General features: G+C 42.0%; 1 protein-coding gene across 17 annotated transcripts in view; it reads right to left on the reverse strand.

The window, feature by feature from the left end:
- Positions 1-27,502, reverse strand: part of mef2aa (myocyte enhancer factor 2aa) — a 214,447-nt gene that overhangs the window by 15,647 nt on the left and 171,298 nt on the right. For 8 of the 17 annotated variants that reach the window (XM_041174759.1, XM_041174762.1, XM_041174756.1 and 5 more), the window contains 3 exons: positions 21,919-21,972; positions 1,548-1,732; positions 184-207 (listed from right to left, as the gene is read on the reverse strand). In XM_041174759.1, coding sequence (XP_041030693.1) covers positions 184-207; positions 1,548-1,732; positions 21,919-21,972 — 263 coding nt within the window. The remainder of the gene's footprint in view (positions 1-183; positions 208-1,547; positions 1,733-21,918; positions 21,973-27,502) is intronic. The other 9 variants (XM_041174766.1, XM_041174764.1, XM_041174767.1 and 6 more) reach the window with 3 other exon arrangements.

A 27,502-nucleotide genomic window follows, 5' to 3' on the forward strand; every position in this document is an offset into this window, starting at 1 on the left:
AATGCAAGGGTACAATGTACTGGTGTTCCACGCCATAGACGGTCCTAAGTACTTTCCACTTCAAACTCAAAACCATGCAATATTACAGCAGACAGTACAAACTCTGAAAATGAGTATTAGTTAAAACCTCTTTCAAGGCCTATTATAAGCACACACATTTGTCCAAGGTGAGATTAGACTTACCATATCCAACTCATCCTCCTCTGACTGCAGAAAGCAGATATAAAATAAACATACTCCGTTACTGGAAGTTAAAATGATCTTGACACTTCTCATAATTGGTAGTCAATCAATACAAAGGTATGGATTAAATTCAGTGGGTTTTTTTGCTTTAATCTTTACCTGATCAATGTTATATTGAAATAAAAATCAGCACTGACATTTGTTTCAGATTCCCATGCACCCACTGTACAGTCAATTCCTAGTTTCCATCTCATCTTTCTCAATGAAATCAGTTGATTTTTCTCTCATAGATTCTCCTCACATATCCACAAAAACTGGAATGTTCCATCCACAGTCTTCCCCTATTCCGACTTTATAGACTGTCCCTCAATGCCATAATTTTCAAACACAGGGTCAGCTTCTACAAGTATGTTAATGACACCAAAGCTAGCTTTCTTGTTTCATCCTTGACTCTAAGTGCTAGCCTTCCAACATCAAGTCCTACAGGAGCCGGAACTTGCAACAGCTCAACTTAAGCAAGATGGAAGGCTATGGTTTGGCTCCCGCTTTCTGATGCCACTGTCTCAGCATGTCCCACCCAGGTGCTTGCTTATACTGAATCTGCAGGTATGCTTTTTGCATTCTTTTCAACCGCACATCCAAGATTGCTTACTTCCACCTCTGGAACATCACTCTACCCATGCCGCTGAGCCATTGAAACTCAGTTACTCAGACATTCTCCTCATTAGTGCCCACAGCTCCACCTTAGACTAACTCCAACACTGAGACATGGACCTTATCTTTCAGGAAACATTGCATAGCTATCACTCCTGTTATTGCCAATCCACACTGTCTCCTTGACCCCTACTGAAATTAGTTATAATCCTCATAGCACCTCCTAGCTGTTCAATGTCCTCCACACGCAAATCCAGTATACAATCTCTGCTCATTAGTACATTTGTGCTATTACCCAGCTTAATTATCCTGTCCCTTCAGCTTCATTCTCTTCCTAAATCTTACTCTCTTCATAAACCTTTATCTGGGAGCATGATTTTGGTCACCTTTCCTACTTCCTGCTTAGTATAGCCATTCTTCCAAAGAATTGCTTTGGGTTTTTTTTGTTGTGTGGAAGATATTATGTAAATGTAAACTGATGCTTTATCAGGATGTATTTTGAGGGTGTTGGCAATGTATTTACTTTGTTAACATTTGAATATCCCATGGCATGGCTGCTGCAAACTGTGTACCCACAGACGTGGTACACCCACAACTTTGAGAGGCATTCTGCTCTTAATTTCCAAAGTAGCAGAATAAAATAGAGTAACACAGCTACGAATGAATGTGTTGATATAACCTGCATTGCAGTTTTTTTCTAATGAACTCACCAGAGGCGGCATCATGCCCTTGCTGGTTGGTGGAATTACCACTCGAAGGTCTGGCTTGCGATTGTTCATTCCAACATTCCCACCAGGAGGGGGTGGAGATTTTGTGGGCATTACTTTTCCTAATCCATTCCCACCTGTGGAGCACAGCAGGCCAGGCGAAGCACGAGGGTTAACAAAACCATTTCCTGAAATTGATTTTAAAAAATAATTAAAAGATGCATTCTTATATTCACTTTAATACATTTGGGAGTCAGTTTCATGGTTAATGTAATTATTTGCAGCCTTTAGGGGTAACAAAGCATGTGGCACATCCTGGTTATGTTTGATCAGACTGACTTGGGCTCAAATACTAAATGTGTTGATGAGTGCATTTAATGATGCCACTGCTCCTGGGCAGAAAAGGAACCGATTGCACAATTTTCCTGTCAAACATGTTTGGAGACTGAGACTGCGAAGTCCCACCTGCTAACAGCTGATGCCAATCAGAAGCCAGCAGCTCTATTGGATGGCAGCATCACCAGGAAGGTGGTAGCTGCTGCTAGTATGACACCTACCCGACACCTAGTATCCTCGCTGGATTCAGGCCACAAGTGAAAAGGTGGCGGGGGCGGTCGCAGAAGAGGGGGTTTGGCAGCAAGGGCAGGGGCTGGCACTCAGCAGAACTCCTCCTTCCCAATGTTGGGTCCCTCAAACAAGCACTGATTGCCTTTGAACAAGGAATGCCCCACCCCCCCTTGGGTGCCACAAGAAACCCCGCACAGGTTTGCTTGACATGCTACCCACATGGCGAGCACCCCTGCCTGCTAATGGGTTAAAACCAGCAGCAGTAGGAGGAGGCCCTTAAGCGGGCATTAATTGCCCACTTAAAGGCTTCAGTTGGCAGTGGGGTGCGATGGTTGTCCATGGGCCTTCCCTCCATGGACTTAATCAGAGTGGAGGCAGAGAAGCAGAGTGGTTCTCACCCACTCTGATTAAATGCCCCCCACCACCACCAAACTCGTCTTGGGGCAAGACATGAAATCCCGCCCAAGGGTCCTGACTGAAACTTCTACAAAGTATTCTGTATTTGATGGTTTCAAATGAACTACTAAATTGGGTCATTCCTCTATAGCGCTGCCAATGAGCAAAGTAAATCAAAAATGTACCGTTCCTGATTACATCAGGCTGCCAAACATCTCACAGCTGAGCTCCCAAGGAATTGTGTCCAAGGATCAATGAGAGGCCAGGCAATGCATTTTAAACCAAATGTCATCCCAGAAAAGGGAAGATTTTTTTAAAATTAGCTATTTTTTTAAATTTACTGAGGATTTTTGCTTTGTTTTTTTTTAAAAAAGCAATGTGGCAAATTTCAGTTTAATTCCTTAAATAGAGAAATATATTTCTGGATATAATCTTATAACTCTGCTCATCAGGCATAAGATGCAAATTAGATATTTTAAAATAGTCAGACAATTATGCACACCAGTACACTTCCAATGGGAGGAGCTTCATGCCAATAGCATGAGGTCAGCAAGTTATCTCAGGATGTTCACCTCAAACACATGACTGTACAGAACACCATCATTATTCAAAAGAACCATTTGACCACAGCAGACAGTCAGTTGCCCACTGATGAAACACTGCCAAGTCATGAATTCCAAAAACAAAATGATTGCTTAACAACCTTTTGGCAAATGACTACAATTATGAGAGCACTGTCCTTCCCTGGCGTGAGTAAAATAATGAAGCCAGTCTCAATATATTGACTACCTTTTTGAAAAGAGATACATAAATATTCTATTGCAATTCTTCAGTACTCCAAATGCCCTTCGATTATAGAAGTCATGTCAGTATTGAGACCATGAATGTTTCTAATTTACATCAGTGATTTACATTTAGCAACTCAATACAAATTGGTCAAATTTGCAAAGGATGGCAAATGAAGAGGGCCAGTGAGATTAAAAGAGGCAGCCTAGAAATTGCAGAATGAGCTCAGTGCAACAGAAATGGTTTGAAACAATTAATGCAAAAAAAATAAAGTATTTCAACCAGAAAGGGAAAATAGGTGCCAAATGTCCTCTGTGAATGATATTGAAGTAACTAAAGATGTAGAGTGACTCTTGGTAGACTGGATGTTCAACACGTTTGGCCAATGTCGAACAATAAAGGCCAATAGAATGTTGAAGTACACAGTCAAGTCAGAGGAAATAATGGCTAACTAGAACTCTGGTCAGGCCACACCTTGAGCACGATGACCAATTCTGGCTGCCAAGAAACAAACGAGACAGTCAAGGCAAGCAATACAGAGAAGAACCACCAAACTGAATCCTAGTATCAGGGGCCTGAGTTATGAGGGAAAGCCTGGAGAGAAGTATGCTTTTAAATGTGGATAGGGGGTGTCTGAGGTGTGACCTTACCATGGTGCTTAAGAAAGCAAAGGGGTACAGAGTAGGTCAACTACCTTAATCCCAACCACGTGAGTAGGATGAGGGGATACAGGCTTGGACTGGTAAAAGGTAAATTTAGGATTGCGATCAGGAAGCTCTTCATCCATTACCAAGTATTTACAGTACAGAGGCAGGGCATTTAGCCCAACTAGTCCATGCAGAGTCTATGCTCCACACAAGCATCCTACCATCTTCTTCTTCAAACCCCATCAACATATCCTATTCCTTTCTTCCTCATGTCGATATCTAGCTTTGAAAGAGTATTCAACTCAATTGCTCCCTGTGGTACTGAGTTCCACATTCTAACCACACTTTGGGTGAAGAAGTTTCTCCTGATTCCCTATTGGATTTATTAGTGACTGTGTTATGTCTGTGATCCATTTCTGGTTTTGTCCAAAATTGGAAATAGCTTCTCTTTTTTTTCTTTTTCTGTTCATGAGATGTAGGCTTCGCTGGCTAGGCCAACATTTATTGCCCATCCCTAACTGCCCCTGAGAAGGTGGTAGTGAGCTTCTTGAAATGCTGCAGCCTATGTGGTGTGGGCTGTTAGGGAGGGAGTATCTGGATTTTGATCCAGCAACAGTGAAGGAACAGTGAAAAAGTTCTAAGCCAGGATGGTTACAAATCAGGATACCCATCAAACCCTGTCATAATCTGCCTCTATCAGGTCATTCCTCAGTCTTCACTTTTCTAGAGAAAAGGGCACCAGCCTGATAGATATAACCTCCCAGTTCAAATGATCAATCCTTAGAATAGACGTCCAGATGGACAGGTGCAGGCAAAAATCTAAGAACCAAGATGGGCCGAATGCCTTTATTAATTGTAGTTACCTTGTGATCTGGAGTTCTTTCTCTCTTAACCCTAATAAAGATCTAACTGGGATTATACAGCAGAGTTTTAAAGGATGGTGCAAGCTCCTTCAACAAACATTCAATTTATCTAAATGAGCTGCTTTAAAAAAAAAATTACATATCTAGGCATATTCTGAGGTTTGGAAGAAATTGAACAACTCAACAAAGTTAACAGGCGGAATTTAGCTTAGCTTAAGTAAATTAACTGCCTTCCTCCCCCTCATACACACCCCCCCCCCCGCCCCGCCCCAAACCAACGCCCCTGTGAACATAGGGCAGTTTCCATGGGCAGAATATTGCTGTTGAAATGCAGCAGCAGGGCCGACATGTAAAATGGTGCGTGAGGACATCGGGCCTGCATCCCTAAGTCATCGTGCATCATTCCGATATTTTGGGCATGCATTGCCGAACTGTCAACGGCCTATTAAAGCCATTAAAAAAAGCAAATTAAAGTTGTTTGCAATGCTACCCGTCCAACCTTAAGGTTGGCCTTCGAGTTTTTCAGGAAACCTCATCCTCGGGTGGGAGTTAATTGGCCCACCCACATAAAATGGCGGCGCCCAGCCAATCGCAGGCGATGATCGGCTCCGCGCCCACCCCCACCCCCGCCCGACATAGGTAAGATTCTACCCCATGTCTATCTTATTGCTACATCGTGATGTGTGTGTTGGATTGAGGAATAATGTTTCAGCTCCAACCATCACAGCAGAGCTGACACAATTCTCAACACTGCCAAACTACCTGCCCAAGTTATAGAGTTTGATGGAAATAATGAAACAGAATCAGAGCGAGTTTCTGTTGCTCTCTGCTAGGGGCTTTGTACTAAATTTGCACTACAATAAGTCCAATATGAAAACTGGACATGGAATGGCAATAGGAAGTTTAGGCTTAACACCTTAAGATGACCAAAACTGATCTGTACAGCTCAACTGTTGAGGTTAAATCAACTGGAAACATCTGCAATAAAGGTTTATTATTTTGATTGTTACTCCTATTGTGCATCCTGCTGAACCCATGTGGGGACCATGATGATATAAAAATTGAACATCATACAGGCCTACTTAACAGTAAACCCCATCTGTATCGCTCAGTGAAGCATGAAAACTGAAACCTTAGAGCATATGCTGATCATTTAGTTCTACAAAATTGCATACCAAAGAGGAAAAAGCATATCATTTCTGTACTGGTTGATTATAAGATCTTGGTACCAGGAGAGGTTACCCATTATAATTAGCACTACAAATATGGTTTTAAATAGAGAATTTTTTTTGGATACACTAGCTCTTCACGGACCTCAAGCTATCAGCTGGAACGCAAAAGGTTAACCATTTGTGTTACTGATCAGTAAAACTGGCAATATTATATCCACTTCAGAGTGAGTGCACTGTAGACAATTTTATCCGACTCTATTTTTTATAAATCACATTACATATGAACATACGAATTAGGAGCAGGAGTAGGCCACTTGGCCCTTCGAGCCATTACATAATATTTTCAATTTCAATGTAAATAGGTTAGATAAATACAACTCAAACAGAAAACCAGCTGGACTTTTCTTTTAACAGCTGTTAAAAATGAGCACACCCTGGTACATAGCTGTGTTCCATTGTTCTATGGTTAGTCATTTCAAATCAGCCTGATACACTTTACTGCCACCTAGTGATCCTGTTGGGAACTAGATGCAGAAGAACAAATTTGGAAGTGTCCCAAAATATTAAATAAACTGTGATAAACTGAATGTTTCGTCATTTTCCCTTGTAAATTTGAAAACTTTTGCTTTTGTTGGGGCTCGATGACCCAGAAGGCCTTTTCCACCTTGTTTTTATTTTGGGATAAAGAATATTTTGCATAGTCCTTTCTGCTCAGCAAATGTCACTCAGCTCAAAGGCATTGGTAGTTACGTTATGTTTGGAGAGGTTCTTGCTCATTCTGTCAAGGAAGAAAGACGAAAATTGCCTGCTTGGGAGTTACGATGCTAAAGTTACGATGCCTGCTTGGGAGTTACGATGCTAAAGTTACGACGCCGGCTTGGGAGTTACGATGCTAAAACTGCCCTGAGCTTCTCTAGTCTGCCTTTCCCAGAAGATAAAGGGCTAGCTGAAAGATAGCAAGTAAAGTTACATCCAACTGTTAGAAGGAGCGAGTATTCTGTTTGTGCACGTGACCAGCCTTAAAGTGGACAACCGAGCTTCTGTAATAAACAGCAGCACTACTGTAAAGACTAAATTCAATATTTATTTTCCACACTGCTATTTTAAAATGTGAAAAGAAAGTCAGGGTCCTAATAAAATAATTTCCCCCAAGTCTCTGTTGTTGAATACAATAGTAATTTTATTTTTTATAAATAACAACTGAAGGATGGTGCCTGGGAGCGAGCATTCTGTTGATTAATTCAGGTCTTTCAGGCAAACAATATGATTTCCAACATCAGGGACTTTTTCCAATTGTTTGCTAATCTCCTGAGGGAGTTAAATAACCTTCATCTCAAATGGAGTAATAGCTTCTGGGTTCCAGCCCAACACAATCTGGCCAACAAAGCTCTATTACTATCCCCACTGTCTCGCACTCCAAAAGCATAGCTGTCTGCTCTTTGTGGCCTGATCCTTCCCCATCTCGGTAATTTCCTCTAATCCTAACAACCTTTCGCTCCCAACAAGCTTTGCATCACTTTTACTCTGACCTCTTGTGCATCGTCCCTGCCTTTGCCCACCGCAGTTTCCATGCCTGCAGCCACCTATGCCCCCAGGTGCTGGGATACTCTCCTTAAACCTCTCCTCCTTAATGACCCTCCTTAAAATCCATCTTTTTGATCAACCTTTTTTTCAGCTCCCACCCTTTCAATATCGCCTTTTTGGGCTTGACCTCTTTTTTTTTGTTTCTGCCCCTGAAGCACCAGGCTATGCTTCTTCTACATTAAATGTAAATTCTTGTTGCTGCTGCTTGAAATAATTATTATAGAACAGTGTCTCCAGGAACCAAACAGGTTTGCATCTGAACAGCATTAAAAATCCGGTGATGTCACCTTTCTTTGCACACAACTGCCAAGCACTTTATTCGCCTTTAAACAAATTACAGGGAATTAATTGACTATCAATTTTCAGGATTCACTTCCCGCTAATCCAAAACAGAATAGCAGTTGAAGGAGCATTCTAAAAGTGCACCAAGTGGCCTCAAGCAAACGTTTTCTTCAATCTAGACACCACCTTTCACACAAACTGTACCTCCTATCCCTCCAAACTATGTAACTGTACAACAAATAACCAGAGTTTTATGGTATGCCACCAAGTTAAAATGTTTGGACATGATATCAATATAATTCAAAATGAATCTAGTGTTATTCTGCAATTAACAGAAGGTAAACTATAATGGTCTGTAAACTACTTAATCATCTGTTTCTATTGGTGGTCTTCCTTATAAGATTAATCCTATTCTATTCATACAGGAAACAACAGCTAGAACATCAGATGATTCTGAAGCAAATCTATTTCACAAATCTAATATTTTACTAGAAAACAACGTTTCTTCCGAACTCCAGCTTCCACAATTTTGTTGCATGTCTGTTTTCTCATTCTGCAGTCACAAGTGAAGTTTAACTAGTTGATTCATCCTAATAAATGTTCCCTGAATCCTCTCCTACATAATGCCATTTTCAAGGTAAGATGTATGAAAAAGTGTCCCCCATGTTCCACATGTGGTGTGGATCATCAGTCCAATAACAAGAGCTGAAGTAACCTAGTTAACTTAATTAGATGCTTTTCAGATGCATTCCAGAAATTGACTAAGCTAGCTTATAACAACCCAACAATGAGTCAACCCTGGTGCAGACTGTGACATTTATTCAGACAGCAACCTTCCTGAATGGCAAAACAAGCTCAGCAGGCAAAAGGAGGGACTTAAAGTTGCAATGATTATAAAGTTCTAACTAAAAATTAACTGCAATTGGTGCGGCTAAAGATCTTGAGTGAATTATTCATTAAACAAGGTCAAAAGTAAAAGATGTGCCTGTATAAATAGTAGTAATGATTCCAAAAACAAGTATATTTTTACATTAGTCTACATTTTCAGGCCGAGCTAGTGTGCACCAAAAAATCCCGAGAGTCTTATTTTTAGATTGGTTTAAGCTTGTGGCCTGGAATGAAGACAGGGTAAAACTGAACTGAAGAGAGTCCAAGATCAGCAGATAGCGGAGGCTGGGCTGGAGACTGATGGTACATGCTGTGTGGGTCAGAGGCTCGGGTTGTACTGAGGCCATGTCCGGAAGGCAAGTAAGGCTAGAGGTCAGGAAGTAGGCCAGGGATGGATGTCAAAAGGCAAACCAGGGATGGAAGCTAGGAAATTGGCCAGCCTTTTGCCAAGAGATGACCACACAAATCAGCTCCTGTTCAGATAGCAGCAGTGCAATATGAGGAAAGGTCAGCAGCAGGAAGGGGGGGCAGTCAGCCCTGGGTAATCACATGAATCCTGGCGAACAAGCAGAGGAGCCTAACATGCTCTTCTTGTCCCAACCGCACCCCCCCACTTAAACCAGCTTATATTTCACCCCTTTCCTATTTTTACTTAGTTCTGTTGAAGGGTCATGAGGACTTGAAACGTCAACAGTGCTTTTCTCCACCGATGCTGCCAGACCTGCTGAGTTTTTCCAGGTATTTTTGTTTTTGTTTTTGTTTTGGATTTCCAGCATCCGCAGTTCTTTGCTTTTATATGAGTGAATGGCTGTTGACATTTCTCAGGAAACTGGTTTTTAATCAAACAGGGAAGTTCTTATTGAAACATATAAGCGGGAGGGGGCTTGACAGGGTAGGCACCGGGAGGATGGTTCCCCCCGGTGAGGAAATCTGGATCTAGTGGACAGTTTAAAAATACGGGGTCTCGCATTTAAGGCAGAAATGGAGGAGGATTTCTTTCCCTCAGACTGTTAATAATTGGAATTCCCTTCCACAGAGAGCAGCAGAGGCTGGGTCATTAAATATATTCAAGGCTGAATTGGACAAATTTTTGATTGACAAGAGAGTCAAGGGTTGTGGGGGACAGACAGAAAAGTGGGGTTAAGGCCACAATCAGAATAGCCATGATCTTACTGAATGGCAGAGCAGGCTCAATGAGCCAAATGGCTCATTCCTCCTCCTACTTCTTATGATCTTATTAGACTAGTCAATGGCGATAGAAAGAATAAAAAAACATTTTTATACTTTCATGTTTCATAATTTAACTTCCAGCTAATTAAATAAAATGAACAATTTGAATTTATAATGAAAATAACAGTGAGAAGGGAAACTGAAAAAGTCAGAGGAAAACTTGTAAATCTCCTCACTGTTGATTCTAGAGTGATAGGGGCAGAGGCCTGGGCTTAGGGTCACCTCTCGAGTGAGAAGATGAGAACCGAAATTAAATAGGCAGCAGGGAAGAAAATTACACTTGTAAATGTGACATTCAGTTTTTTATACTTCTGTGAGGAAAGTGGTAACAGATAATAGAGTGGCACATTTGTAATTGAGCTTTTCTTAAAAAAAATACATTTCTTCTGCTTGGAATTTCATTCTTAAAAATATTTTTTAAAGCATATTGCATTGTTCATCCTGTGACTTTTAGTTTTTGATAATGATGGTACGTGAACTCCAAACAAGGTGGCTTTGCTTCAAGAGCATTGTTATAGACAATAGGCTGCCATTAATAAAATAAAAACAGAATATGCTGGAAAAAACTCAGCAGGTCGGACAGTAAAACCTTGACTCTGTTTCTCTCTCCACAGATGCTGTCCGACCTGCTGAGTTTTTTTCCAGCATTTTCTGTTTTTATTTCATGTTTCCAGCACCTGCAATATTTTGATTTTATCTTACTGCCATTAATGGCATGTGATGGGGATGAAAGGTTTAAATCCAGTCACATAAGGAATAGTCCGTGTGGGACTCCTCCAAAGGATATCACACATGTTCCTCTCAGTGAGCGTGAAAGTACATTGTTCATCTAATCAGGATATGGCATTTTCAAAATGCTATGTTCACATTACAAACTGTTTTATGAATTGAGTGACAGTGCTTACCAGTAGAGATACAAATCACATGAAACCTCACTCTGTGGCACGCCATGAAATTACAGGAACACATATAATGCAAAGTCCTATTTTCCTAAAACTGACTCTGACTAGGAAAAATATTCTTTGACATTCTTTTGCTAACCTGAAGTTCTCCTGGTTTAAAAATCATGATAACACATATTAAGTATTCCCAACAAACAAGTAAAATTCTTTTCACTGACTGTAACATTCGGCTATCAAATCACATCCCCAAGTAACATGCTGGAAAACACAGCTGATTTGCTTGCATGTGTACAGAGATGGTATGTGATTTTTCAAAATTCTGCGTTGCCTACTAATTATCTCCATATTGCTATTTTTTGGGGCAAATCAAAAAATAAGTAAATATCAGCTGGAATAAAAGTTGGTGCTTTGAAAAATCCTTTCAACTATAAAAGTCTCTCAGCAGTTCTACATTTGTAGAATTAAACTGGTTTCCCTTTGCAAGCCATTTGCCGCACTTTCAGTTCCAACCAGGACGACCATCTGGGCTGCAAAGATTCCTGTCAATGCTATTGCACAATGGCTGGCAGAAAGGAAGACTCTAGCTGGGTGATCTAAAAAATAAGTGTGGTTCTAAAGTCCATTTTGTTCATTATCTAGATTCTTTGCTTGGTGACAATATAAATTCTGAACATCACTGCATACTCACTCTTTTCATGCTGACCTCTCTTCCCCACCCCCCGTCTCTCTCTACAGCTCTGTGGGTGTACCTTCACCACATGGACTGCAGTGGTTCAAGAGGGCGGCTCACCACCACCTTCTCAAAGGCCATTAACGGATGGGCAATAAATCCTGGCCTTGCCAGCAATGCCCACATCCCATGAACAAATAAATAAAATGGCTCTTAATATATAAAAATACCCATTCACAGTTAATACCCAGTGTTGCAAATTTAAAATAACTTGCAATAAAACCATTACACAAGTGAGTATTGATGTGCATGCAATCTGCTGACCCACACTTTTCTTCCTGATGTGCATACTTAGATTGAATAAGTCAGATGAGAGTTTTAATTGCAAACTGTTAGTGAATTCCTGATCCAGGCATTGAACTAACCAGAGATAGATCTCTGCAGGGGTATTATTGTGGAACCCTCACAAGAGTGAGGTCAATGAGGAACTTATCCAACTTCTCAGTAAAGAATCAGATTGTGTCTTATATAGGCACCAACTGATTGCTTGCCAAGGGCCAGATCAGGGCAGAATTTGGGGAATGGTAGCATAGTGGTAATGTTACTGGACTAGTAATCCAGAGGCCTGGGCTAATGCTCCAAAGGCATGAGTTCAAATCTCACCACAGCAGCTGGGGAATTTAAATTCAATTAAATAGTAAATCTGGGAAAAAATGCTAGTCCCTCCAGGTCCACAGTAACATGGTTGGTTCTTAACTGCCCTCTGAAATGGCCAAATGGCCCAGCCAGGCACTCAGTTATATCAAACTGGTATACAAAAAATGCAGTGTGGGTGTACCTTCAACAGGGGGTCAGCGGCAGTTGAAGAAAGCTGCTCACCGCTACCTTCTCAAGGGCAATGCTGCCTTGTCAGTGACACTCAAGCCTCAAGAATCAGTAGATAAAAGAAAAAAATGGACGAATTTTACCAAACTAAAGGTCATACATGTCCCAGGGATACATGGGGCAGGGATGGGGGTGGGGGGGTTGGGGGGCAGGAGTAGGGAGTGCAGGTTGACGGGGCAACTGGGAAATTTAATACCACCATTAACTATACAAAATTACACAATTTCACAAGAAAGCACATTGGTGAAATCTATCTAGTAATTCGCTTTCTTCAAAAAAAAACCAAATATTTTCCTTCTCCGGTTTCTTCTGCTCACTGCCTCCTCGGTAGACATTTCATCTTTTGCCATACTTTCACATATGCTGATATGACTGGCTGTAACTGGGATCTGTGCTGGGGTGTAACAATCCCAGTCTTTGAAAATAGTAGCAAGGAAAATCCATTTTGGAAAATATCGGTTACCTGAAAATTTAAATGCAGCAGAATCTAATCTGCTTACCTCAATGTCAACATCTCCAGCAACATAAAATTGGAGTAATTCTGATTGTGTTAATGAGATTCGCTTGTTTACTATATTTACTCAGGGCCTGCAATATTCAAGTTACAGCTAAAAGAGCACTTCAAGTGTTACAAAAAAAAAGTTACTTTTTTTTAAACAAAAAATAAATAAACACTGGAATTTCAGCTTTATAAACAATGGAACGTTTCAGCTTATTTTTTGTGCCTGAAGCAGGTAGCATACTAGCAGCCAGGAGAACAAGGTCCATTGAAAATGAGGCTCAGAGCCTCATCATCATACTCCAGAGGAGCCAAGGAGGCCAATATGCTGACCAAAGTCAGATCCAAAGTTTCACCAGGCCAAAGCTAATCCTGGCTTTGGGGACAGCGTTGAGATCAGCGCGAGTCAGAGCCACCATTTTGATGGCAGCCTTCACAAGCAATACTTTTTAAAGACACATGGAGACCTGGTTAGCCTGAATGCAACCAGCCCAGTGCTGGCTGTGTTCAGAGCCGTCTAATTTCAGTTAGAGGGCCTCAAAGAAGTGTTAGGCCTCCTTAAAGCACTTTGTCCAGGAGCCACACTTTCGGCTTGGAATACATATGCTCATGTCACCTACCATATTTGATGCTTAGGCATCTACGCCTGTAAAACGGGCAAGTGTCAACAAATTTCTAGGTTGGTGTGTATTTTTTGATGTATAAAGTAACAAATAAAGTTACATTTAACCATTTCTGCACTTTAACAGGGAGATTTTACAATATAGAAATTATAAATCAGAGTATAAGGTCACCTAAGTATTACTCAACTTTCTTCCTTTTTAAATCACAAGATTGATTTCCAGAGAACGGCGGGGGGTGGGGGGGGGGGTGGTTGGGGGTGGTTGGTGTCTATTTCCCAACAGCACTGGCAACAAACAACAAGCATGCCAAGAATGTGAAACTGACATCCCTGCTGACACACTGAGCTCTTTCAAAAGCTGCCTCCCTGTTCACTCGAAAGGTAAAAACAACAGCTGATGATCCATCAAGGCCTCACTGGGTCTCAATTCCCGGATTCATCCTTAATCTGCACCTGCTGTTCCATTTCACATAGCATATAACAGGCCCAGTTAGCTGGCAGGTTATTGTGTACCAGAAGCTTAATGGTATGACATAGTCAAAATGCTTGCTGGATGTTCAGAAGTTCTGCTCAGCTTACATGTTACTGGCTTTGCAATCAATACAAGGCTTGGCATTATCTAACACAAATTTGAAACTATCATTTGAGTATAGCAAATTCTGTTGAGAGTGTTTTAGGAAAATACCCTAGCATATTAAGCTATATTGGTATGTTTATTTGTAGCAATGTTATCTTCTAATGGTAGGACAATGTGCACAATTAACTATATAATGGCAAACCCCATAAGGAGTGACTAGCCCTCTTTATGTTGTAAATTTAATTCCAGCATTATTAGAGCATAAAGATTAACACAGTGAATTGTAACAGCTCAACCTTTAGAGTAAAAGTAAATGGAGAGCTGGTGTGATACGAACTTTCAGTTGTGCCACTTTCTTTTTATTGGAGTGACATGCCATCAGTTCCACAGCTGCTTAAATGCATTGTAAACTTTTCGCCCTGCTTTTTTTGTATGCAATAGACTTTTGATTAGCTCACTAGTACTTAGATGAACTGTACTGATCAATTGGGTACAAGTGTAAAGAGGAATTTCTATACACCAGCCTTGTTTCAGTACACTCAGACCCTATTCCCATCACTTGCTAGCCAAGAACACACATAGCCAGTCAACTTACATTATACAATTTTGCTTCAAACTCATTTTGAAATCAAGTTTATTACTTGTTCAAGATGCAACACTCAGCTTATTAAATTTAGATTTGTAAAACCTAACGAGTTTCATTTAATGCGATTTGCAGAGTTCTCAAAGGTTAGCACTACGGAATATAGCAATTGCTCAGATTTTACTGAATAACCACATTAAGTGATCAAAAAAAATGTTAGATTCCAAGTGCCATTCTTAAAAACTTTGCTGATCTGCTAAATGTCACTCTGCAGATATTCTAATTATAGAACATGCACCATCTGTCATTTACCTAAAAAAGAACCAACCTTCATGATTAGTTCCTTACAATGTGACTGTTTTTTTTTAATGATCACATAATGTCAAATGGAAGACATCAAACCCTCCTCCAAAGATAGACAGTGTCCTTGGGTAACTTTCCAGGAAGAACAACCAGTTATTAGGGCATATATGTTTAATAATCAGATGGGCATTGGGTGTTAGATGTCCAACACACTCCGATGGCCTTGAACCCACCTGCAGTTATGCTTGCTGTGTAAGATCATACTGATATTGACTCCCTTTGGCCCAGGTTTATTTCAGATGTCAGTGGTGGAGTTAATGTGCCCTGTGCAACAATATTATCAATGGACACATCTTAGATGCCAAATACTTTCATCAGGCAAGTAGGCTTCACTGGTATAGCACAGCAGCAACAACCAGCCAAACACGATTTTAAATCAATAGCATTTCTAAAACAACTTGGGTCCAACCAATTGCACACATCAAATTCTTAGACCACCTGCAAATGAGTACATTTTTCAGAAAAAAAAATCTTTGACAAAGGTGGCTAAGGATGCCAAGTGTAAAATTCAGTTGTAAAAACTTAAATCACAAAGATGCACAGTCTCTCTTCCTAGCTCCCCAATAAACCAAAAGCTCTTCTCCAATGATTTATATGGGTAGGTTTCTTTCTCACTGCAATTAGAGATCTATTAATTAATGTATTCATAAAAATGGTTCACTACTTGGCATGTCAAATTTAATTGATGATACAAATTTAAAAGGTTGCTTTGGGTATCATTTTATGAAAAGCCAAAGTTCAGTATGTGGCACCCACATTCATTATCTGAACAAATTCTATATGCAGGACATTGGCAGAGTAATGCCAGCTTTGCCTTTATGTGCAAGGTAAGATTATTTCACTGCAGTTACCTTTGAATACCTCAGTGGCTGATGGTTCATGTCAACATTTGGTGTGCTCAACAACTTAATTTTTCAGGGACTTCCTTGGACAGTGTTCACATGTCGATTTGGACAAATTACAGCTGAGATGGCAACCACTGCTCAAGAGATCAAAAGGTCCTTTATATTTTAGATCAGATTTGTTTGTTCAATTATACTGGTAATGGAGGCATGAGGGAAGCTTATAAGGATAGAAATTTGTAGGAAACTCATGAACATCCAAACATCTTGTGTGGCTAATACAAGAACTATACAGAAATGTATAGTCTGTCCACCATCTACAAGGCACAAGTCAGGAGTGTGATGGGATACTCTCCACTTGCCTGAATTAGTGCAGCTCCAACAATACTCAAGAAGCTTGACACCATCTAGGACAAGGCCCACTTGATTGGCACCCCATCCACAAATATTCACTCCCTCTACCACTGACACACAGTGGCAGCAGTGTGCACCATCTACAGGATGCAATGAAAAGGAACTCACCAAGCCCCCTTAGACAGCACCTTCCAAACCCATGACCACTACCATCAAGAAGGAAAAGGGCAGCAGGCACATGGGAACACCTCCACCAGGACGTTCCCCTCCAAGCTACTCACCATCCTGACTTGAAAATATAAAGCCGTTCCTTCACTATCACTTGGTCCAAATTCTGGAACTCCCTACATAACAGCACGGGGGCTGTGCCTACACCACATGGACTGCAGCAATTCAAGAAGGCAGCTCATCACCATCTTCTCAAGGGCAATAAAGACTAGCCTAGCCAACAATGCCCACATCCCATGAATGAATAAAAAACAAGTTTCAGGAGTCATCAGAGTTGATGATGAGCACACAAACAAATTCTTGGGGTGTCTTCTGTCATCCATGCTGTTTAGTTCTGTGGGAGAGAAGATAATGCAGGATGATGAATTATCAGTGAGATGTGGCTGCATCATAGGAGATCATAACATATGGAATCTCAGGTATGCAGGTGACACCACACTCATAGCCAGAACAAAGGAAGAGCTAGAGACTATGGCAGGCCTAGTCAAAAGACACAATGAGTCTGTACAGTCCAAAGTTATGGCTCTAAATGGCAATGGAAAAGTCAAGATTGAAGACACCAAGACGCAGTGGACAAACTCAAATACCTTGGCTCAATGATAAACGCCAAGTTACATCCAAGAATGAAATCCAGATTAGGTTAGCTACGACAAGAGTTGTGACCAGTGACTTAAGTAGCACCTGGAAGTTGAAAAAACATCTAGTACAGTCACTAGTGTGATGTGTTGCAAGCTATGGATGTGAGAGTTGGACCCTGAAGAAAGAGGATGAGAGGAGGTTAACAACTTTTGAAATGTGCGTATGTCGGAGGATGCTCAGAATCAGCTGGATGGACAGGAAGACAAATGAGTGAGTTAGATCAAGATGGTAGTTCAGGAATCAAAAGGGTTGCTAAGTACAACTGGAGAGAGAAAGATAGCCAAGTACGGACTTTGGAAACGAGGTCCTGGCAGCTTTGTCCCAGCAACAATTGAAGGAGAGATTGAGGATAAAACCAGGAGAGGAAGAATAAAAATTGGATGGGTGGATTGCAATGCAACATGGACTGAGGGAGGCTTGAAGAAAACCAGAGATGAAGCAAGATGATGCCAACAGCCCCAGTAAGGGAATGGTGACAACGAACAAATGAGCCTAAGGGCAACAGATTTTTGGATCTTATTTTTGAAGCTTATGAAAGGTGGAGGATGGGAGGCTAACTAGGAGAGCATTCAAATAGCCAGATTTGGAGATGAAAAAGGCATGAATGTGGTTTTCAAAACAGACGGGTTGAAGTAGGGCAGAGGTGGGCCATGCTATGATAACAAAATAGGTGGTCTTACTGATGGGGAGGAAAAGGGATCAGAAACTCAGCTTGGGGTGAACTAGATCACAAAAGGCTGCCAGTAGTCCAATTTAGTCTGATTCAGAAGCCAGAGAGGGAGGCGGGACTAGATCAGCATACAGGAAGTTCTGCTGAGCCATTGAGTGAAAAAAAAAGGTGATGAAATACCCAAAACTGCAACATAAACAAAACTAGGAACTGCTAGAGCTAATATTGATGGTTGGCATGGGAAGGAAGCCCAATTCATGCACAGATTTAAACATGAGTTACGGAAAGATAGGCACAGATTTGGGTGTCAGCAGGTCCAAGATGTTGAAGGGAAAGGGAGGTTGCAAATTGGGCCTGTAAATCAGGTGTATTTAATGCTTGGTATTGTAAAAATGGAGGAGATGGTGTACTACAAGATTACACTGAATCCAATTAAGAGATTACTGTAAATAGGCCAACTGTTAATCTCCAGGTCACGGGAATTTCACGTGAAAGGATGCTGGAAAGGTACAACTTTTTGATATAATAGGACAAGATCTCAGTACAGGGAACTGCTGCTGAATCATTGGGTGGAATTTAGTGATGCAACCCCAGCCACCCCGGAATGAGTCTGGGAGGAGTATGGGGAGGGGGTGGCCGCACAATTGGGAGGAAAGGCAAAGAATCCATTGCCTTCCTGATTCCTCTCGCTTAAAGTCAGGGTGGAATAAGTCGAGGATGGCCTCCCTGTCCACAGGCCAACCAGGGCCCTAAAGTGGCCAAGTTATAGCTATTGAAAGGCCTCACGCTGCCATCACTGGTGGCAGGGAGGCCGCACAGTAATAGCTGGCTCCGGGGAAGGGGGTGTGTTCAGAGAGAGGTGCCCTCCTGATTAGGCACCATGTGGCCTACAGAGGGCACCCCACACTCCCACTCCCCCAACCCCACAACCCCAGTGACAGGGGCCACCACACCTGAAAATGTCCCCCTTGCCCTCTAACATGACCCCACCTTACTCTGGCTTGTCTGTCTGGCCCCAGCGTGCCCCATCAACTTGCCCCCATTCCAGAGCCTGCTCCACTTCTGCATGTCTGGGTAATGCTGCAGTACCAGCATGGCCACTCTTCACAATGGCACTACTGGGACTGAAAAACTACCAGCCCAACTCTGATTGGCTGGCAGCTCTTGGAGGTGGAATCTTTGCCTTTAATGGCATGGAAGCCCGGACAGCAGGCAACTATCTGCCCAATTTACATTTAATCCTGCAGGGCTTGGCTATGTGGGATTGCCCTTGGCTTTCCAGCCTGCATAGAAGGCCACCACTGTGGCGATGAGGAAACAAATCTATAGAAGACACAAAGATGTAAAACTTGAGACATTGAGAAATATGGAACCAGTGTAGGTCAGGGATAAGACGTCATGCTTGGGTAAAATGGTGCAGTAAGGGCAGCACAGCTTGGATCAGCTGAAGCTTATAAAGAATGGAGGATGGGAAGCTAACCAGGAGAGTAATGAAACAGTCAGGTTTGGAAGTGAAAAAGGCATGAATGAGATTTTCAACAGCAGATGGGTTGAAGTGACCATGTTACAATGGTTAGTGTTAGGCACGGCCAGAGCTGTGGTGACTGGAGACTTGAGATTTCCCTTGCATTGTATTTTCTTGTCAAATATGTGGTGCTGCTTGGTTTGTGAATGTTTTAGTTGTAGAGGACTTATGTTCTGTTTAGTCTGTGATACACCAGTGGGGTGATGTTCTAAACTAGATATTCCACATTAAAGTGCAAATTGACTGCCATTGGCTTTGGGTCTTCCTGGGGACGTTAAGTGCAAATCCCTTCTTTTCAATTCAGGTTACCGCGTATATTAAATGAAGGATCTGTGTCACACAGAAGTGGAGCTTTCCTCTTCAGAAACTAGCAGTGGTTAAAGTAATAGTACAGAAAGCATTCCACATGTGGAATTCCTACAGGTTTTACAGGGTACAATCCAGATACTAATTATTCTGTTTCAGTGTGCCTTAAGATTTTGCAGAGTATCACCTTAGAAATATTCCATAAACCTCTCGAAGATTGGGTGGAAGAATGGACTCTTTTCATTCCCAAATTCAAATTTTTGAACGCAAACTATGGGTAGAATTTTTAGGTTGGTGGGACCGCCGATCGTGGCCGGGGAACAGACTGCTGCCTACGATCAGCCCCCAGCCTGGGTGAAATATGCATGCTGAAAGGCTTGGCACTACCGGAGCTGGGCAGCAGAAAAAAAATGTCCATACATCAGATTTCCTCAAATGGGAATATAGATGATGAAAATTCTGTCGAATTTTTTTTTTTAATAATTAATAGCGGAAACTTCATCCCGCCCTTGGAGGGCGTTTCAAAAAGGCAAAGTCCGACTGGCAGATCCACCCGCCAACTGTGACGTTGGACAGACAGCAAAAAATCGCCATCAGTTGATTCTTTAATGGCCTTCAAAGGCCTCCTAATTGTCGGCAAGTGCACTGCCGACTCGCGCGCGCCTGCCAACTGAAATATCGCGCCAGTGCACGATGGCATCGGGACGCTTACCCGACATCATCGTGCTATTTCATGCTCGAGCATGTCAGGTGTCTGCCAGCACATCAAGTGGAAAATTCTACCCCATGTTTACAAAAAAAAAATACAAAAGGCTTAATCAGTAAAAGGAATGTCAATTGCAACAATTTCTACACTGGCTACAAGCAGCCAAACAGGATTCTACAGCAGCATCATTTCAAAGCTTCAGTTATTTTTGTACTTATCTATTTTTCAGGTGGTTGTACCAGTGCAGAGCATGGCATTGGAGGCCAGGCAAATGTGTAATTCCATTAAAAGTTTTTGAAGGCTGATCAAAAATGAAAAAGGATTGAAAGGATATTCTCGGAAATTTTGTCTTTTGGTAACAATGAGCAAAAGTAAATGATGAATGACAATGAACAGATTTGTCCTGATGGATATGGAAAAGAGCCAACCTTACTATGGAGAACAGGAGAAAAATAGTGCCAAGGAAACTGTGCTGAACATGGCAAATTTGCCAGAAAGTAGACTGAAGATTATCTGACCAAGATGGCACTGCAATAGCATAAATTTCTTTAAAGGCAAGTTTCTTAGTGACTAGTCCCCTGTACGATATTGGCTGATTCCTGTTGGTAAGTTGGAGTTGAAAGGATGAGCAAGATTCCACATCAACTTTGCACAACAGTGTAAAAGGGGCGATAGCAAATCGGCAGCCCATTTTAAACATCCTCCAGTCAAAGTCAATGTAAATTAAAATCAGGGAAGATGTAAAAACAGGCTACCAACTTGCTATAACCCATGTAACACTATCATACAAAGTTGATACGTACTCCAAGGGCAGGGTCTTGACGCGTAAAATGACACAGGTTGACGTCGGGTGGAACTCCTGATGTCACCTTGTGTCATTTCCATTTTCAGGTCGGCGGGGGCACAGCCGAGTCAGCTGTGCGCCCGCTGACCTGTCAAAAGCCTCTTGAGGCCATTGAGAAAGTAATTAAGGTCGTTAAAGGACATGCCCATCCAGCCTTAAGGTTGGCGGGCTGGCCGGGAGCCCTGGCGGGCTTCAGAAAAAGCATGAAACCTCATCCACGGGCGGGATGAGGTTTCATGAGGGTATTTAAATCTTTAAGAAAGGTTTCAATAAAACTTATGGACATGTCCCAACTCACATGACAGTGTCACATATGGGGACATGGCAGGGAAATTTTTTTAAACACGTTTAATAAAAGTTTTAAATTGTAGCCGATCTCCCTGAGGTAGAACTTAGTCTCAGGGAGATCTGTGTGCTCTTTTGCATGCATGCGTGAAACAGCGCACTCCTGGCTGAGGGAATCTCCCCTTGTCTGCATAGGGAATGCATAGCGCTTCCTGGCAGACATCACGTTGGGTGGGCCTTAACTGACCCACCCACATAAAATGGCAGCCAACCCCTCCCCCCAAACCCCGATTGGGGGTGCCAATCAGAGGCACGCCCACCCGCACTTCCCACCCCTCCCCCCCCAAAACGGTGGGGAAAATTTATCCCCAGAGCACAATAGCATTAATTTCTTATTTCTAGTGACACCAGGTTCAACAAAGCCTGAAGCATTGAGTCTACGCCAGATTTCTTGCTTACCCACAGGGCTGGTGCCTGCACCATTTGGCATTGTAAGGTCACCCATCATTCCACCTAAAATAAAACAGAGGACAGATCCAGTTTTAAATCTAAGGCATCTGAAAAACATTCTCAATGTATTAGTAATAAAACTGGTCCAAATAAAAAATAAATCACATTTTTAAAAAATGGATTTTTCACCAAAAATAAATGATTTGCGAAAATTAGAATAAGGCTTTTTAAAGTTGCATATTAAATTTGCGGCATTTTAGCAAACTAATACTTCATCGAATCTTCAAAGATAATGATACATGTTGAAGAATATGTATAAGAAAACTAACCAAACAGAATATTCACTAACAGATTACAGCGATACATCAGGATGCATGTACTACAGAGTGGCTGCTACATGTGTCCATGCTTTGTTCACACAGCTTTTTTGGATGAAACCACCATAAATTGACTGCACTTGTGGAAAGAAATTAAAACCACAAAATACCATGATGGTTATCTATTTAATCCGTATGATATAGCATGTAATCTTTTACTTTTAAAACTGTATTACATAATATATATTAAAAATGTGAAAAGTTTGTCCAAGTTCATCAATTTAAAACTCTAATATAAGCCTGTAATAAACATCTGGAGTTTTAATTTAAAACCTCAAACCTTTACTTAAAAAGGAACTTAAATTGCATTTATTTAGAATCCTATCACATCCTTATGATGTCCAATAGTACTTTTGGAGTGCAGTCTTGTTCTTTCTTTCGTGGGACATGGGCGTTGCTGGTAAAACCAGCATTTGTTGCTCATCCCTAATTACCCATGAACTAAAAGGCTTGCTAGGCCATTTCAGAGGCAATTAAGGGTCCAACTGCTGTGGGTCTGGAGTCTGGAGTAGACCAGATGGAGTAAGAATGGCAGATTTCTTTCCCTAAAGGACATTAGTGAATCAGTTGAGTGTTTAGGACAATCAGTTGACAGATAGTTGACATTACTGATACTAGCTTTATATTTTTTAATTTAAATTCTACCAGCTGCCGTGGTGGGATTTGAACCAATGTGCCCAAAGCATTAGCTTGGGCCTCTGGATTACTAATCCAGTGACATAACCACGACGCCACTGTCATCCCTGTCATTGTTGTTGAATAGACAAATATGGAAGCTGATTTGTGCACAAGGTCCAACAAACAACAAAAGAATGACCAAATAATCTATGATTATAATCATGATTGAGGACAGTACACAGTGGCGCTATGTAGAATTACATCAATTCCCTGGGAGCGGCCAGGCAGTGCATGTCCTGCTGCCTGCATGGCATGCGCGGCTTTCTTCATTAACATAATTGAAGAATGTGTAGGTACAGGCCTAAGATGCTGCCTGTTCCAGTGACTCAAGTTAAGTCTGCGTAGTAGTGCATGCAAATGGATACCTACCCTAGCAGCTTTGATGATGCATCAACTCCCTTTGTACTACACTCTAGTCTGTAGTGGGGCTTGAACCAGAGGTTACAGAGATTGGGATGAGGCAATAGAGGGATTTCAACACAAGGGTGAGAACTTTAAATTTGATATTATGGGCTGAATTTCACCTCCCCCATGTCAGGGGGTTGTGCTGGGGCGGATGGGAGCAAGTGCGAACCTGAGCAGCGCACCCAATTGGGTGCGCGCCGCCATTTTATGTGGGCAGGCCAATTAAGGCCCGCTCAGCGTGATGCGCACCCGGAAGTACTGTGCAGGCGGGGGGAGGGTGAATTCCCTGAGTTGGGGCCTGCGCTCCCTGTGCCTCAGGGACATTTGTTAAAAGTTCTGAAACATTTATTAAAGGAAAAAAAAAATACTGTTAAGGACACATCAACTCATGTGAAACTGTCACATGAGCTAAGACATGTCCATTAATTTTTTCAAAAAAAATTATTTAATTAATAAACCCTTCATGAAACCTCATCACACCCATGGATTAGATTTCATGAAAAATGCAAAGGCTGCTCTTTGCCTGCCCGCCAACCTTAAGGTTGGATGGGCAGCATTATTAACAACTTTAATTACTTTCTTAATGGCCTTAAGAGGCCTTTGACAGTTCGGCTGCGCGCCCGCCAAACTGACAACCCTAAATGCCACGCGGTGACGTTGGGATACACGCCCGACGCCACCCCGCATCATTTTACGTGTCGGTGAGCGGGCCTTGCCCCCACTCGCTGACCCGAAAATTCTGCTTCATGTTGCTGATTGCCAATGGGCAAAATTTTTAGCTATTCGTGCACCCAACCCGCTGGAGCGTATAATGACGCACGTTGATGTCGGGCGAGCGTCCCGACATCAACACACAGCCACGCGATACTTCGTTCAGCAGGTGCGCGAAGTCGGCAGCGTGCCCACCGACAATTAAAAGGCCTGTTAAGGCCATAGAATTATCAATTAAATAGAATTTTTCGCTGCCCGCCACCTTTGCACTTTTTAGGAAACCTCATCCACGGGCGGGATGAGGTTTCCTAAAGTAAGTTAAAATAAAATTAAAAATGTTAAAAACTGAACTAATATCACGTCCCTGCTCATGTGGCAGGGTCACATGACAGGACATGTCTTATTATATTTTTAATTTCTGTTTTTTTATAACTCTTCATCTCCCTGAGGCAGCTCTGTGCTCCTTCACCAACCACCCCCCACCCCACCTTCGTTGGCCCACCAGTGTGAAATCACTAACTGACCCTGATCACGGGCAATGATCGACTTCCCGCCCAACAAGGGCAACATTCTACCCAATGTCTGTGAATTAATTTGATGATTCAGCCTTTCAATTCTGTTTTACGATATTACTGCTGGAAATCCTCCTCTCTTTGAAAAAAAGCAATTCAGTAAGAAATCACTTAGCAAACAGAGCAAGTCAGCTCCCATGCGTAGTGATGTTGTAGGTAGCATTCATGGGGTTCAATGGGTGTACACGTTAAAACAGGTTTGGATAAGATAGACAAGGTAAAACCGTTCCCATTAGCATATGGTAGAAAAACTAGGGGACACAGAAATAAAGTTTTGGGTAAATGATACGGGGGGGAATATGGGGAAGAACTTTTTTATGCAGCGAGTGGTAATGACCTGGAACTTGCTGCTGATGAGGGTGGTGGAAGCAGAGACAATTAAATGATTTCAAAAGGAAACTGGATGGGTACGCAAAGGAAATAAACTTACAGAATGTGGGAATAGAGTAAGGGGATGGGACTCACTTGATTGCTCCAAGGAGAGCCAACATGGACTCAATGGGCTGAATGGCCTCCTTCTGTGCCATAAATGACTATGGCTCTTATTGCCTTTGGTCAGTATTCTTAGTGAAATCATAAATACATGTACTAAGAGCTGTAATAGAAATATTAACCATAGAAAGTCTTCAGAAATATTTTTACAATGCAGTTAAACTGAGCAATCTTGATATATAGAAGGTATTTAAAGCAGTATGGACGGAGATATGATGCAGTGTTACTGTAGACACTTGTTACACACCAGATCATGTGCCTTATATTTTCAGCTTTTATTTATTTTTTTCAAAAAGCAACTCTAAGCAACAGCAAGCAACTGATTCGAATTCCGGCTGCACTTTCTGCAGAAGTTAAGTCCTGTCTCTGGTATTATGTCTCTTGCTTGAAGGTCCGCTGATATCTATCTCTGATACCTGCTCATATATCTTGGGTTTGGGGCGTTGACATTTGCCCTACTTGATCTTTCTTTCCACTGCTCTCAGTGGAATCCACTCCATTAATTGTCTGACTGGATTTTCAATCTGTTAAGATTGGTGTTGATTTTAATCCTCACTGCCTCCAATAATGAAGCTACTTGTTTCCAGGAGTAACACATGGGGTGGGGGGGGGGGGGGGGGGAGAGAGCGTTGTTTGGCTCATCGATAGCTAAAATCAGAACTGGAGGGAAATCCTCTTGCAACCACGTGGAGTTGCATGACTTGTGACACAGAGATGGCTGGCGCAGGGACCATGTTGAATGAATTCGACCTGTGTTATTATGTGCGGCACAAGGGCAAGCTTGGCCATGAGTTCCTGGAGTTTGAGTTCAGGCCAGGCAGTAAGAGTTGGCCAGAATGTCCGGAGCTTGTGGCGTGGCTGTGAATCCAGAGCCTTTGGAGGTTAAGAGGTGGAGGAGGGAAGGCCAGGCCCAGGGTCCCAGGCCTCATGCTGCTGCTGCTGAATGTCTCTGAGTTACTGCACAGCAGCAGCAACAGCAGTAACCTTCCTGCACAGCTCCCTGACTGTAAAAAAATTACAGACCTTACAACTCCCTGCACACAGTTTCCTTATATACAGGCATTTCAGGGTCTTTGAAGCTCAAGGTTCCTCGGATCAAAGCGGCATCAATATTCCCATACACCCTGCTGCATTTGTCTACTGAGCATTAATTCCTTGGCTGTGATGGCCTGAGGACATGAAATGCAGGATAGTGTTTGTATTTCCTGCTGGAGTTTCACATGGATTTTACAGTACAGAAACAGGCCATTCGGCCCACCCCATCTATGCTGCTGTTTATGTTCCACATAAGCCTCCTCCCACTCTTTTTGATTACACTATCAGGGTAACCTTCAGCTTCTACCTTCCTCATGTGTTTACCAAGTTCCTTGAATGTATCTATACTAGAATCATAGACCGGTTACAGCACAGAAGGAGGCCATTTAGCACATTGTCTCTGTGTCAGTTCTCTGCAACAGCAACTCAGTCAGTCCCGCTCCTCCACATTTTCTCTGTAGCCCTGTAAAACTTTTGATCTTCAGATCTTCAGTTCCCTTTTGAAAACCACAATTGAATCTGTCACCACCACAAGCTCAGGCAGTACATTCCAGACCCAAACCATTTGCTGCATAAAAAAATTTCTCCTCATGTCGCCTCTGGTTCTTTTGTTAATCACCTTAGGGTTCGCGACCTTCCGCCAATGGAAATAGTTTCTCCCCATTTACTCTAGCCAGACCCCTCATGATTTTGAGCACGTCCAATAAAGCTCCTCTCAACCTTCTCTTCTCCAAGGAGAACAGCCCCAGCTTCACCAAGTCATCCACACAACTAAAGTTTCTCATCCTCAGAAACATTCTTGTAATACCATTCTGCACTCTTTCTAAAACCTTTTCATCCTTTTATGTGTTTTATGAAGGTTCATAACTTACTTGCTTTTGTACTCTGTGCCCCTATTTGTAAAAGCCAGGATTTGGTATAATTTATTATCTGCTTTCTCAACCTGCCTTGTCACCTTCAATGATTTATACACATATACACCCAGATCCCTTTGCTCTTGCATTTCCTTTAGAATTGTTCCCTTTATTTTATGTCAACTCTCCTCATTCTTCTGACCAAAATGTATCGCTTCACACTTCTCTACATTAAATTTCATCTGCCACGTAAATGCCCACCAACCTGTCTATATCCTCTTGAAGTCTATCACTATCCTCCTCACAGTTCACAATACTTCCAAGTCTTGCATCATCTTCAAATTTTGAAATTGTGCCCTGTACATCCAGGTCTAGGTTATCAGTATAAATCAAGAAAAGCAGTGGTCCCTCTATATACCATCCCCCAGTCAGAAGTAAGTAAAGATTTCTGTAATTCATGTTTTAATGG

The sequence above is a fragment of the Carcharodon carcharias genome, chromosome 26, assembly GCF_017639515.1.
Source record: "Carcharodon carcharias isolate sCarCar2 chromosome 26, sCarCar2.pri, whole genome shotgun sequence".
NCBI classification, from domain to species: Eukaryota; Metazoa; Chordata; class Chondrichthyes; order Lamniformes; family Lamnidae; genus Carcharodon; species Carcharodon carcharias.